The 13,047-nt window shown below is 40.5% G+C and overlaps 1 protein-coding gene across 5 annotated transcripts in view; it reads right to left on the bottom strand.

The window, feature by feature from the left end:
* Positions 1 to 9,944: 9,944 nt before the first annotated feature.
* The window catches only part of Zmat4 (zinc finger matrin-type 4), a 430,717-nt gene continuing 427,614 nt past the window's right edge, over positions 9,945 to 13,047 (bottom strand). For 4 of the 5 annotated variants that reach the window (XM_045131372.1, XM_045131370.1, XM_045131373.1 and 1 more), the window contains one exon: positions 9,945 to 10,446. In XM_045131372.1, the coding sequence (XP_044987307.1) occupies positions 10,442 to 10,446 (5 nt within the window). In that variant the 3' untranslated portion in view covers positions 9,945 to 10,441. The remainder of the gene's footprint in view (positions 10,447 to 13,047) is intronic. The other variant, XR_006632928.1, reaches the window with a different exon arrangement.

Below are 13,047 nucleotides of genomic sequence, written 5' to 3' on the forward strand. Positions count from 1 at the left end.
CCCCGCAAGGGAGAAATCAATGGGACACACCTTCAAGAAAGAGGAAGTTGTAAAATAAACATGGGTTCTGTTTATGGACCCAGCACTAGGAAGATGAACCAAAAAGCAGGGTTCTAGAAAGACTGGCGGGTCTAATGGAACCCTGCTGGGGGCTGTCCAGGGAGACTGCAGCTAGGCCCCTGGATGTTTGATCAGTGTAGAGACACTGGGCCCTAAGTAAGGGGTCAAACATATACTCCTATCTTTCACTAGGGGCCCAACAAGGCTCTCACTAACGCACCCATTTCTGAAAAGAGTCCAACCCCACAGGGTCATCACCCCACTGTAATGAGGATGCTGGCTATGCCTCAACCCCATGCCTGCTCCTCTTGTATCCACAATGAGAACTCTTTGAATGAGGAAGACAGATCGCTGAATAAGAAACAAAGAATTCTAATCAGAAACACTAAAGAAAAATTGAGGCACGAAGGGGAAGACATAGTGGGAAAGCTGGGCTCAGCTCTTTATGTCCATACAGATCCTTCTTTGCAGGAAACAGATTGATGTAGTGGGTTAGATTCAGACTCACCAAGTTTATGACTCAGCAATGTCTGTTTGACATTTATTACCACTCAAACAGACTGGCAGTCATAAATTCAGCTTTACTTTTACAGTTAATGACTCCTATCATGAGACAAAGGAACAAAGGGAGATAATCTGCAGCTGGGCTATTTATCTTGTATCTTGCCAAAGGACAAGAAAGGTGTAAAGAGAAAAGGTCAGGTTGTAATGGATTCGTGGTAATATGTACATGTGCATGTATACTCCACATAAGTGTTATATGAACACGTGTGCTGCTTTACGAAGGGGCATGCATGGGGGACATAACCGCTCATTTGTTCTGTGCGGAACAACAATCTTTCTATTTATTTATTTATTTTTGAACATTTTGGTTCAATATTTTCTTCTGTGTCTCTGAATATAATTTTTTTGTTTATTTTAATTTATTTATTTAAGAGTGACAGACATACATAGAAAGAGGCAGAGAGAGAGAGAGTGGCCTGCAGCCACAGCAAACAAACTCAAGATACATGTGCCACCTTGTGCATCTGACTTACGTGGGTCCTGAGGAATCAAACCTCAAACCAGGGTCCTTAGGCTTCACAGGCAAGAATTTAACCACTAAGCCATCTCTCCAGGCCTCCAACAATCTCTCTTAACTTTCTGCCCCCAGAGTCATCAGAATGTCTGTCCTCCAGCCATGTTTTTGTGACGCTCTTATGCTGAGTAAATGCCCATCGTGCAGGCACAGCCGTGGGCAGAGGCTTGTCAGACGAAGGGAACAGCAGGGGTGTGGAAGCCAGGGGTAGGGCATGTGTGCAGAGGGCAAGAGACACTGAAGTACTTCTAATGAATTCAGTGACACCTTCTGGAACACGGATTTTTTTACTCATGGAGTTATTCCAGTAGCAGCCCTCTCCCAGGTCAACTCGACCTCATCACATGTGTTTGAAAACAAGAATCTTCAAAGTGAGTGTGACAGATGAGCAACCTGGTTTTAAAAGTCAATTCCCATTCTCTATCGAACAGTTCTACATTCACAGTGAACAATTATTAGTTAGTTTGATGGTCAAGAAGAGGGGCAAAATCTACACGAATGTGACGGGACTTCATTAAGTCTGATAAAAACAAAAGCCCTCAATCTGAAAGTATAGCTTGATCAGTAGCAGCAAACTCAGGCCCTGGGGTCCATCTGAAGCACTGCAACAACAAAACACAAACCTCTTCCCCCTTGCCTGTAGGGATGCTCATTCTATAAACCAGGGATAGTGTTACACACCTGTAATTCTAAGTACTCAGGAGGCTGAGGCAGGTGAATCATGAATTTGAGGCCAGACTGGGCTATGTATGTGAGACCCTATCTAACCTCACACCAAAACCAACCAATGAGGAACAGAGATTCTCTGTCAGCCCCACTTCAAATACTGAGTAACTGAAGCTCAGAGAAAAACTAAATAATGCATCCACAGTCAAAGCACAGAGATGGCAGAAGGCTTCCTTAACTCCTTGTTTGCCTAATAGCACTGTTGTCTAGAGCACTCAAAAAAAACTGATGCCTTATCACATGCATTTTGACCCGTAGCACGCATACCCTTTATTTTTATAATTCAGAATGCAGTACTTAGAAAAAGATAATCTTTTGTTAAATTAAATATTGTTTTCCTTCTAAGGGTTTCCATCTTTATTCTCAGAAGTTTGGCTAAAGAAGACAATTTCCAAGAAAGAAATGAATTTCTCTTTTTAAATCTCAGCAATAAGTCAGATGACACCCAACATCTTCCCAAAGTAGGAATTGTGTTCCTCCTTTCTGCATTACATCCACAGAAAAGGCTCTAACGTATGACTATGAAAATGGACAAACACTGAGGCCAGCTTCACAGAGAAAGTCTCACCAGCATATGGGAAGTTGGGTAGCTTTGAAGCAGTGATTGTGGGAACACAACCCCAACCCAAGGACACTGAGAGGTGTGTTTATATTAACAGACAGAAGACAGGCTTATTAATGTCCTTAAGTGGTGGAAATAGGAATAACCAGAATAAATGTTTTAAAAAATATATGTGGAGAAAAATGGGAATTTTGAGGCATTTAAAAATGTCTCTAAAATGGCATGTGATCTCCACATACTAGTTTTATTTTCCTTTTATTAGCCGCATTTTCATTAACAGCATGTTTGAATTAAACCAGAGTGTTCAAGATGAAAAGATAAAACATCTCAAACTTATGACAGTGCAGTTCATAAGAACCAAGCCACAAAGACCAAAGTGGGTGGTGAGCAAGTAAGGAGAAGCGTCTGCTCACAGGGAGGAGGAAGTTCCTTTCAGCATCCGCTCACAGGGAAGAGGAAGTTCAGCATCCACTCACAGGGAGGGGGAAGTTCAGCATCCGCTCACAGGGAGGAGGAAGTTCAGCATCCACTCACAGGGGGGAGGAGGAAGTTCCTTTCAGCATCCGCTCACAGGGAAGTGGAAGTTCAGCATCCGCTCACAGGAAGGAGGAAGTTCAGCATCCACTCACAGGGAGGGGGAAGTTCAGCATCCACTCACAGGGAGGAGGAAGTTCAGCATCCACTCACAGGGAGGAGGAAGTTCAGCATCCTCTCACAGGAATGAGGAAGTTCCTTTCAGCATCTGCTCTCAGGGAGGAGGAAGTTCCTTTCAGCATCTGCTCACAGGGAAGAGGAAGTTCAGCATCTGCTCATAGGAAGGAGGAAGTTCAGCATCCGCTCACAGGGAGGGGGAAGTTCAGCATCTGCTTACAGGGAGGAGTAAGTTCAGTATCAGCTCACAGGGAGGAGGAAGGTCCTTTCAGCATCTGCTCACAGGAAGGAGGAAGTTCCTTTCAGCATCCACTCACAGGGAGGAGGAAGTTCCTTTCAGCATGTATATATGTGCGTGTGTGTGTTTGTATGTATGTATGTATGTATGTATGTATGTATGTATATATGTGTGTGTGTGTGTGTATGTGTGATTATTTTTTGCTGACATGGAATTCACTGTGTAGTCTCAGGGTGACCTCAAACTCACAGCAATCCTCTTACTTCTTCCTCCTGAGTGCTGGGATTAAAGGTGTGTGCCAGCATACCTAGCTTAAGGGATAGTTTTTCTCCATTGTGCACTGTTTACTCTATCTGTGTAGTGTGGAAGTTTCCTTACTTTTACACTGACTAAACTATATTCCATTGTTCTCAACCCAGACAGACATTATAATAGTTTTAACTACATTGCTTATACCCAAAGAGTATTAATAATTTCCTTTGAGCTAATATTTGGGGACCTGATCACACCCAACCATTATCAGCTTCTTAGAGAGTCACATCAGGGAGTAGAACATTGGGAACTGTAGCTGGCAACTCCTAAAATGCAGTAAGGTCACTGGAAATAAACTGATAAACCCCATCCAGCAAGAAAGAGAAGTGCAAGAAGGATGGACAAACACATTAAAGAGAGAGAGAGAGAGGGAGGGAGGGAGGGAGACCTCAAATCCAAACCATTGACCACCAGAAGGAACCATAAATCGCTTATGATCTTGTCTGACATTTAATACTTGAAGAGTTGTAAGTCCAGTACTAAATTTGTAGAGAAATCTCAAAAGAGCATTGTACCAGAGATATAATAAGGAAATCCATTATTGTATGAATTTCCCTGTTTCAAAAAGTTAAAAAAAAAAAAAAGAAAGAAAAAAAAAAGCACCACGCTGTGATTTTAGCCTATGCTGACCCTATGACCACAAGGGTACTGTGAAGTAGACTTACAACCTAGCCGAGTCAGCCTGTGGCAGATGAACCTTTCTTCAGAAGCAGTGGCACCTGCTAATGGCAGCTGGAAGGGTGCAAAGGAAATTAGATTTTTTTTTTATCCTCACACATATAATTTGAAGATTATAGAGTATGGTTTTTAAAGGTCAGAATGAATTACTAATTAAGTTCAGGCATTTGAAATTAGCAGGTAAAAGCACCTCTCATAATAGTGATTAAGGAATAATTAATCTTGCAATAGAAAATGGACACAAAGTAGAGTCAGCAGTAAATTTACTTTTTAAGTAGTTACCCTAGAGCCTCTAGAAAGTAGAGAATATCAGCTCCTTTCTTTCTTCTTGGACTACATTCTTTATAGAATGAAAGAAGAGAGAAGGAAAGAGAGGACAGAAAGACGGAAGAAAAACTGAACAGTCATCTAGGACAACACAGTCCAAGCAGGAAGTCGCCTGCAGCTCATTCCACACTATTAGAGACACACCGGCTAGCTGTGACTCTATTTTCCTATTCTTTCTCACATGGAGGAAGCAACCATCTCATGATCACTTTATTTTCATGTAAATGTTACAAATTCAGAGATTTTAATGATCACAAAATTATTTGGTATTGTTCAGTCAGGACAAAAATGGAGTCACAGTAGGATTGCGACATCGACATAGGGAATTAGGACATCCACATTCCTCAAGGAACCAACCACCCAGCCATCGTCCCTTCCTTGCCTAACAATGCCCCAGATCTGGGTTTCCTGCCCCCTTATCTCTCAGGTCACCTGGTCACTGTTATGGTCTCACACCCTAGCTATTTCCTTTCCTCACCTTCCCCCAACTGAAGAGCTCTGTATAGCCCACTCTCTGTAATCTCAAAGTTGGCTGTGCTCTGCTTTTGAGAGTCAGTCCTGGCAGCTCATGTTTTTTTCCCAAATAAAAGCTTCCATCTTTGCCTCAGAGTGGTCTTCATGGCTTTGTTCACCCCTGAACATTACAGGTATGTTCTTTGAAAGTCAGTGACTGACCCTCTTTTATGAGCTCTTGGGAAGAGGGCTGGAGAGATCGCTCAGTGGTTAAAGGTGCTTGCTTGCAAACCAGTCTCCTCAAGCTTAACCTTCCTCAGCACCAGTGTAAGGAAGGATGCAAAGTCACAAATGCATCTGTTATCTTGTGCTAAAGCAAAGGAAGGCAGACCCAGAAGAAGCCAAAGCTTGAATCTCCTTTGTAGCAGCAAGAGACCCTGTCTTGGCAAAATGTGCTAACTGTTGCATGTCTGTTAATGGGGAAAACCAACTGCTCTCTGATTGGATTTGAAGCCTATTCCAAGGGAGAGAATTCATGCATGGTACTGAAAGCCTAATTAAAAGCCCATGGCTGGGGAGGTCTTAAGCTCTGTGGCTTTCTGGTTAAATGGATATGTTTTGCCTATCAAACTGTCCTCTAAATACTTAGGTTTATGCCCACATAATAATTCTGTTCTCACATTTGCTCAGAAAAGCTTTTCTTTTTAGATTGTGGTGATCACTGGGGAGATTCAAAACTCACAGAAGTGCTGAGATATGACAGTGGAGTGTTCAGCACTAAGTGAGAAATCTCTTTCACATATTCCAAGACTCAGGGACCATTTTTTTGATATTTTATTTTTATTTATTTATTTGACATAGAGAAAGAGGGAGAAAGAGAGAGAATGGGAATGTCAGAGCCTCCAGCCACTGCACACGAACTTTAGATGCATGTACCACCTTGTGCATCTGACTTAAGGGGGTTCTAGGAAATGGAAGTTGGGTCCTCTGGCTTTGCAGGCAAATGCTGTAACCACTAAACCATCCTTCCAGCTCTCAGGGTAGAGGTGGTGGGAAGTATGTATAGCCAAATTAAGAAGACAAATACTTACAATACTGTCTTCCAGGCACAAAGTGGCTATAGTATTGATGACCTCATAGTGATGTGCTAACTACACAAGACCTGCATAATAAGAGGGGGCAATAAAAAAGACATCAAAATAGAAGAAAGACTGGTTAGAAAGAAAAAGTAGTTCACTGGAGAAGGGATATGCAAGTTGAGAAAAAGTAGAGTAGTGGAAAGAGATTATGAGCAGGGTACATTGTGTTGATGTATGTGGGTTATCAGTAAAAAGTTTTTTAAAAAAGAGAAGATCTTGTTTCAAAGAGGATGGATGGAAGAAAATCACAGATACCTGGAGGCTTTTCTCTGACCTCTATATGCACATTCCCATACATACATACATACATACATACATACAAAATTAATGATAAATGAAAATCTATTGGGAACAAGGCATGTTGGTACAAGCTTGTAATCTTAAAACTGAGGAGGAGGAGGTAAAGAGAAAGTTCCAGGCCAACCTGGTCTACACAGTGAGACTCTCTCTCTCTATTTCTTTCTCCCTCCCTCTCTCTCTCTCTCTCTCTCTCAAAGTAAATGAATAAGTGCATACATACACAATTAAGTGAAACAAAATTAAAAAAATAAATAAAACCCATGTGGTTCCCTTATAGGCATTTTTTGTTTCCTTAGATGGTCTTAGGTTTGATGCCCATAGTCTAGACTGACACTCTCAGAATTCACTTTACTTTTTGTTTTAAGATGTGTTAGTTTTTTGTTTGTTTCTTTGATACAAGGGCTCACTATGTAGTTTGCCTTTAACTTGTAGTGATGATCCTGCCTCAGCCTTCTGCATGCTGGGATGTCAGACATGAGCACCAAGCCTTGCCCATGTATATTACATTTCAGGTATATAAATATATGATAGCGTGATACCCTGACAGCCAGTTTGGCATGCATGTTTTCAAGAAGAAAAGAAATTAGGGCAGCATTTACATGCAGATTTATGTTTTTAAACAGTAGTTATTTATTAGTTATCTAATCCACAAAACAAACTTATGAGGTAGTTTAGCATGCCTTTAGTATGAACAAATTAAGGAAAATTAAAAACAACAACAAAAACCTGTCCCCATAGTAAAATTCTGATCAGACCTTCCTTAGTCCCACAAAAGCAAAGCAATTCTTTAGACGAGTTAATCAAAGAAACAATGCACATTTAGCTTGGATGGAAAGTAAGGAGTTCAGTTATTACCTAGAACTTTCTCATTGTAGGGGGTTAGTATACTGTCTTTACACTGACCTATCAGAAATACCTCACGTATATAAGCTTTGCAAGCAATGCAACTCCTACACCTGAGCTTAGGTTCCCTGAAATTAGCATTGCCCATGTTTTTCATAGTTTTTTTGTCTTTTGCTATGGTTAGTTGAATAAACTCTGTCCACTAGAAGGTGTGAAAATCCTTGTAGTTCTAACTTATGTCCGTGTGCTATCTACGAGGCTAATGAAACACAAATCCTACTGGTCTTTTTCAAAGCTCAACAACAGCAGCAGAGAGTTTTATGACTTTTTATCAGCAGAAGGAAGTGCTACGGTCCTTGCTCCTTAGTAGATTGCTTTATGGCCACATTTATTTGTTCACTGGGCTGTGGAGACTGTACATAAGGGAAGCTCATTAATTTGGGTTTCACCTGAAGCTGATTTCTTTACTCAAGAGGAAGGCCTTTTTATAAAGCAAATTAGAATTGGATAGCCAGGACTACAAAAGGGATCTAACTCTTTAAGGAGGCAGTCTGGGCTGGGCATATAGCTCAGTGGTAGAGCACATGTTCCAAGCCCTGGGCTGCATCCCTAACACCACCCCAGAAAGGAGAGAGGAAGATTCCATCAATCATTAATAACTGTCCTTATAAAGATAAATAATTTCATTTTAATACAAGGAGTTCATTAGGCATGGGTATTAATTTTTGAATTACTTTCAGACCTTGAGACAAAACTTCAGGTGGACAGATAATACTTGGTAAATTAACATTACTCCAAACATACCAGAACAGCAAAAGTGCTTTAAGTATCAACAATGTGGATAGTGCTCTTCCATGGATGAGTTCTTCCTATGCTCTCTTTAACTGGGATTTTTAGAAAGTCACTGGACTTGAGTTCTCCTCTACTATAATCAAGTTTCTCTCCATCAAGGAATCTTTAGGCTATCTGGCCGTGGGACAGGAACACAGCTAACATTCGGAGAGTTTCTGTTCTCTCCATCAGCATTAACTGCTCACTTGAAAATGTTTTCCCTAATGTTTTTCTCATCATCAATGCATAATAAAACTGGGAAGTGAGATATGACTTAATTAAAGATAGAGAGCCACATAGCATATAGAAGCCTTCCTGCAGAAAGATGGGCATGCCATCTTCATGGTAGGTGAGAGTGATAACTTCCCTTGTCTGCATGGGAAAAATGAAGAAACTTGAAAACCAACAAAATCTCTGATGGGGTGTTCATGGAAGGTGGCCAAAAGCAATAGTAGTCAGATGAAGCACTCTCAGACAGTCTAATTACTGTAGCTGGGAGCTTATCTATATAAAGGACTTGGCACAGCTTCTCTGTAAAGCAAAAGAAATCTATGTTCATAGGCTTTCCTATATTAGATTATTAAAAAATAACACGATACTTCATGGCAAGAGTTCAGGCACTAAACATAAACAAAATTTTTTCTTTAGCTTGGACAATGCTTATTTTACAGCAGAATTAACAAATAAAGCTTTATTTCACACATTTGAATAAAACCATCACTGGAGGTTTGTGTGCTTCTTTCCAAGGGAGTAAAACAAAATTCTCCCCAACACACCCTCCTTCCTTCCCACACAGCACTTGGTACGTGGCAGGAGAAGGCAGCCTGGTCCCTGTGGAGTGCACCCTCCTCAAGGGATGGCACCATATCCCACGCACAGCAAACAGGCACCTTAACAACACTGTGCATTTCTGTGTCAGTTCATTTATTGCTCACGGGGTTGTAACCACCACAGCTGTCTGGGGAAAGCAGGGAATGTGCAGAGTCCTGACGCCAGCAGATCCATTGTCTGTGGTCACAAGGTGTAAAGGGCATCCTGGCCCAGGCCCAGCAGGAGAGCTGAGGACATCCAGAATGAAATATACCACTTCCAGTCTCTATGGTGAGGAACTAACCCTAGAACAAGGGCTTTATGGTTGCCCTCGGACACAGCTTCTATCAGAGAGCATTGGTTCTCTGGGTAGTCCTCTACCAAGGGACATTCTTGCCAGTGTCACTGAATCTCAGCTCAGCAACAGGATCAATGGAAAACAGAAGGCTGGGGCTTCTTCAAGATGCATTCACTTGTTCCCAAATCATCAGTGTCCCAAGTTAAAGCCCCACAGTTCCTCAACTTCCTAACTACGATCTGTTCCCATCTCATTCTGGGCTTTGGAATTCTTCTTTGGAGGCCTTTAGAAAAGTAGTTTGCCAAAGTCAACCACTGTGAAGATGTTTTGTGCTACAGAAGATCATCATGCAAAAGAAAACCAAAAGCCAAAAAACCAACAAATGACTTCTTTTCCTAAGCTAGCATTTGGCAGCTTGCAGAAAGGATGTGGCTATCCTTGAAAAGCTAGCCTGTAGAGTAGTAGGAAGGAAGAAGAGAGTGAGGATTCTTCGTTTCTGTTTCTGCCCTGCTCTTGCGCTCTCTGCATTTCCACCGCCAGCTCAGATTGTGAGTTTGAAGGGGAGGGTTTAGTATTTGCCCAGTAGATATCATCTGTTCTGGTCTTGTGCATGCTGTCACCAGTTGTATTCACCATGATGACAAAAGCATGTTTATTTTTGGATACAAGATATTTGTGTCACAATCATGAAGGATGTCACAGAATTATTACACTCTGATGAAATCTAGAATAAGTTGGAAATTAATTTTTTTCCAATCTGCAAATTGAATAATCTCCCATGTAGTTGCTATATTACTTATAATTTAGAACCTGTGCTAAATATGTTATCAGGAATGAATTTTTTAAAAACTCATCCAAATACCATAATTTACCACAAAATAAAGAAAAAGAGAATGCTCATTAATTTTCCAAAATCAAGATTGGTCCTGTGTTAATCTGTGAATGCTCACAAGAATTGATCATTGTTCGAGAAAGGAGCCTCATGGGGCATCTGATAAGTCATTCTCCAGTGCTCCTAAGAATTGTTTATTGTTCAAGAAAGAAGCCTCCTTGTTGGCTGATAGGTCAGTCTCCACAGCAGGGAAATGCTGGCATCTCTTCTCCTCTCTCGATAGACGTTCTTGTTACTTGTTCTTCAGGCTGTAAGACAGAAAGGAACACAGTCTCACCTTTTTGCATGATTATGTATGCCGACACCCCCTTTCTTCCTCTCTCCCTTCCTCAGTCCCAAACTCCTGTATCATTTCATCCATTAAACTTAAATAATGCTGAATGTATATGGTAAATCTTTTAGGTACAAATAACCTCTATGTATAATGACTAAATTACATTGTAGAAGAAAATTTATACCTTTACACTGTCAATCCTGATACTGAATCAACTCCAAATGTTGTTAAAGTAAAAGTAATAAATGTAATTTGACTTTTGGCTTACTAAATCTATCCATACATAACCTCATGCTGAAAGATAAAGAGAGAGAGAAAGAGACCTTTTGTTCAAAGTAGAGATCAATACTGAGGCACTTTAACATTTCAAATTGGCATAAGCTTCATTCCCCATTTATAATTTTTGCATCAGGTAAACAGAAAAAATATTTTTGGCTTTTCTTTCAAAAAGTAATGATCTGACAGATCACTAATTTCAAAAGACTGTTTAATAATGCTTTACTTCTTCATAAATGATTATCATTCATCACATGTCTGCTATATGTCAGCAATGCCATATTTCTTTTACATCATCACTTAATCCCCACCACTACCTTTAATGTATGTGACTTTATGCCCAATTTTAAAGGTGAGGCTAGGTTCTCACAGCTGTTAAGAGGCGGAATTTGAACCTTGACCCACTGTAAATGGGAGGTCCCAGACAGCTTCTCACCGGTAGTTGATTGCTAGCACGAAATCTGTATGAGTGACAAGGTGGTTAAAGAGCCACAGAAGGGAAGGATGCCTGGACAGTATTCTGGACTTGATCATGAAAATCCAGATGTCTTAACAGCAATTCTTTAGGACATCTGTTAAATGGAAATTCAGGAGGACAAAGGAAACCCCTACCACTCACCTAGAAACCTTATTTTCCAAGAAAAACGCTGTCCTAGAATATTCTTAGGCTTTACATAATAATATGAATGCTATTGGTAGAATTCCGACCAAATGAAAATAGAAACTACATACATTTTTTTTTCTTTTTAATAGCTTTGACATGTTGCCTTGGAGTGATCCTGATAACCACAGCTACTTTTTATGAATTGTGAAAAGAAAAATACTATTAACAAGAAAAAAGAAAATTCCACAGTTGCTGTCACAATCTGGTCATGACCTAAGGAAATTCTACAGAGGTTTCCATCTTCTTGAATTAATGTGACATAGAGGTTGAAAGGTCACACTAAGCAAACATGTATATAATTCCATTTTTGCAAACTACAGAGATGAAAGTTTTTCACATGAAAATGAGTTTGGAGTACATCTCCTGGGTTATAGTGGGGAGACCAAGCACACCCACACCAAAGTAGTCATCAGTCGTGACTGCGTGCTTACAGACCAGATTGTGTGGAAAGGTGACTTTGCATTATGATAAAAGTGTCTAATTAAGAACTTAATCCTGTAATGAGGAAAAATATCACTCACTCCTTTTTAATAGTCAGCATAGTTATTCAGATTCTTTCAGAACACTCAGAAGTAATGACAAATTACTATGCCCAATCCCACATAGCTTTTATAATTATTCATCTGCTAGTGTTGTCATTGCTGGAATGGCTCTTTCATATTTTAGTCAGTGTCCCATTTGATACAGAAGAAAAAAGAGATTTTTACTACTATTAATAAGCACACAGCCATCTATTATAAGAAGAAAATTCTTTTTTCATCTGAGAGATAAGCTGCATAATTCATGTAGTTTTCAGAAACTTTGTTAACTAGAAAATGGAAGAAAAGCATAGAGAAAAAGAATCTAGTGTGTTTCTATTTGAGGCAAGAGACACTCCATCGTCAGTCATTTGGGTCTCATTGGAAGAGGCAACTGCAAATTTGTCCTGTACATGCCAATGATACCATTCACAGTGTTATCAACACATATGAACATAATCAGGACAAGCCCTACTGCCCTGGCTCACATTCATTACTTTTCTGAGAACACTGTAACTGATGCAGACTGTTCTTGGGATCTTGGAATGCTGTTAAAAGGTGCACGCCTTTAATCCCAGCACTTGGTGGGCAGAGGTAGGAGGATTGCCATAGGTTCAATGCCACCCTGAGACTACATAGTGAATTCCATATCAGCCTTGGCTAGAGTGAGACCCTACCTCAAACAAACAAACAAAATACAATGGACACACACACACATCCCCAAAGATACTTTCATGACAGACATGTGTGGAATGACACTTCACTTCTGGGTTCTAAAGCCCCTAGCGGAGGGCCCAGGCTTGCAGGAGATACAATGGCTTTGGAGACAAGCCAGATGAGAAACACACTTTCAGGGCTAGGTATGGACCAATGTTTCTGCACTTCCCATTCCTCCTCCTTTGCTGTATTTTGACCCATGGTGGCCGAGCAGAGTGGGGATGCTCCCAGTTGAATATCAGCAGAAATCTTCATATAGCTTCATAAGGACCGATGATGATGATCCCATCCTGAAGATGACAGGAAATGCATGCAGTCTTTCTGTGATGTTATCAAGGGGATGGACAAAGCACACCCATTTGAAATGAGTAACGAGAAAAAAATAGTGGCATCTTGTTTC

Source organism: Jaculus jaculus, chromosome 12 (assembly GCF_020740685.1).
Source record: "Jaculus jaculus isolate mJacJac1 chromosome 12, mJacJac1.mat.Y.cur, whole genome shotgun sequence".
NCBI classification, from domain to species: Eukaryota; Metazoa; Chordata; class Mammalia; order Rodentia; family Dipodidae; genus Jaculus; species Jaculus jaculus.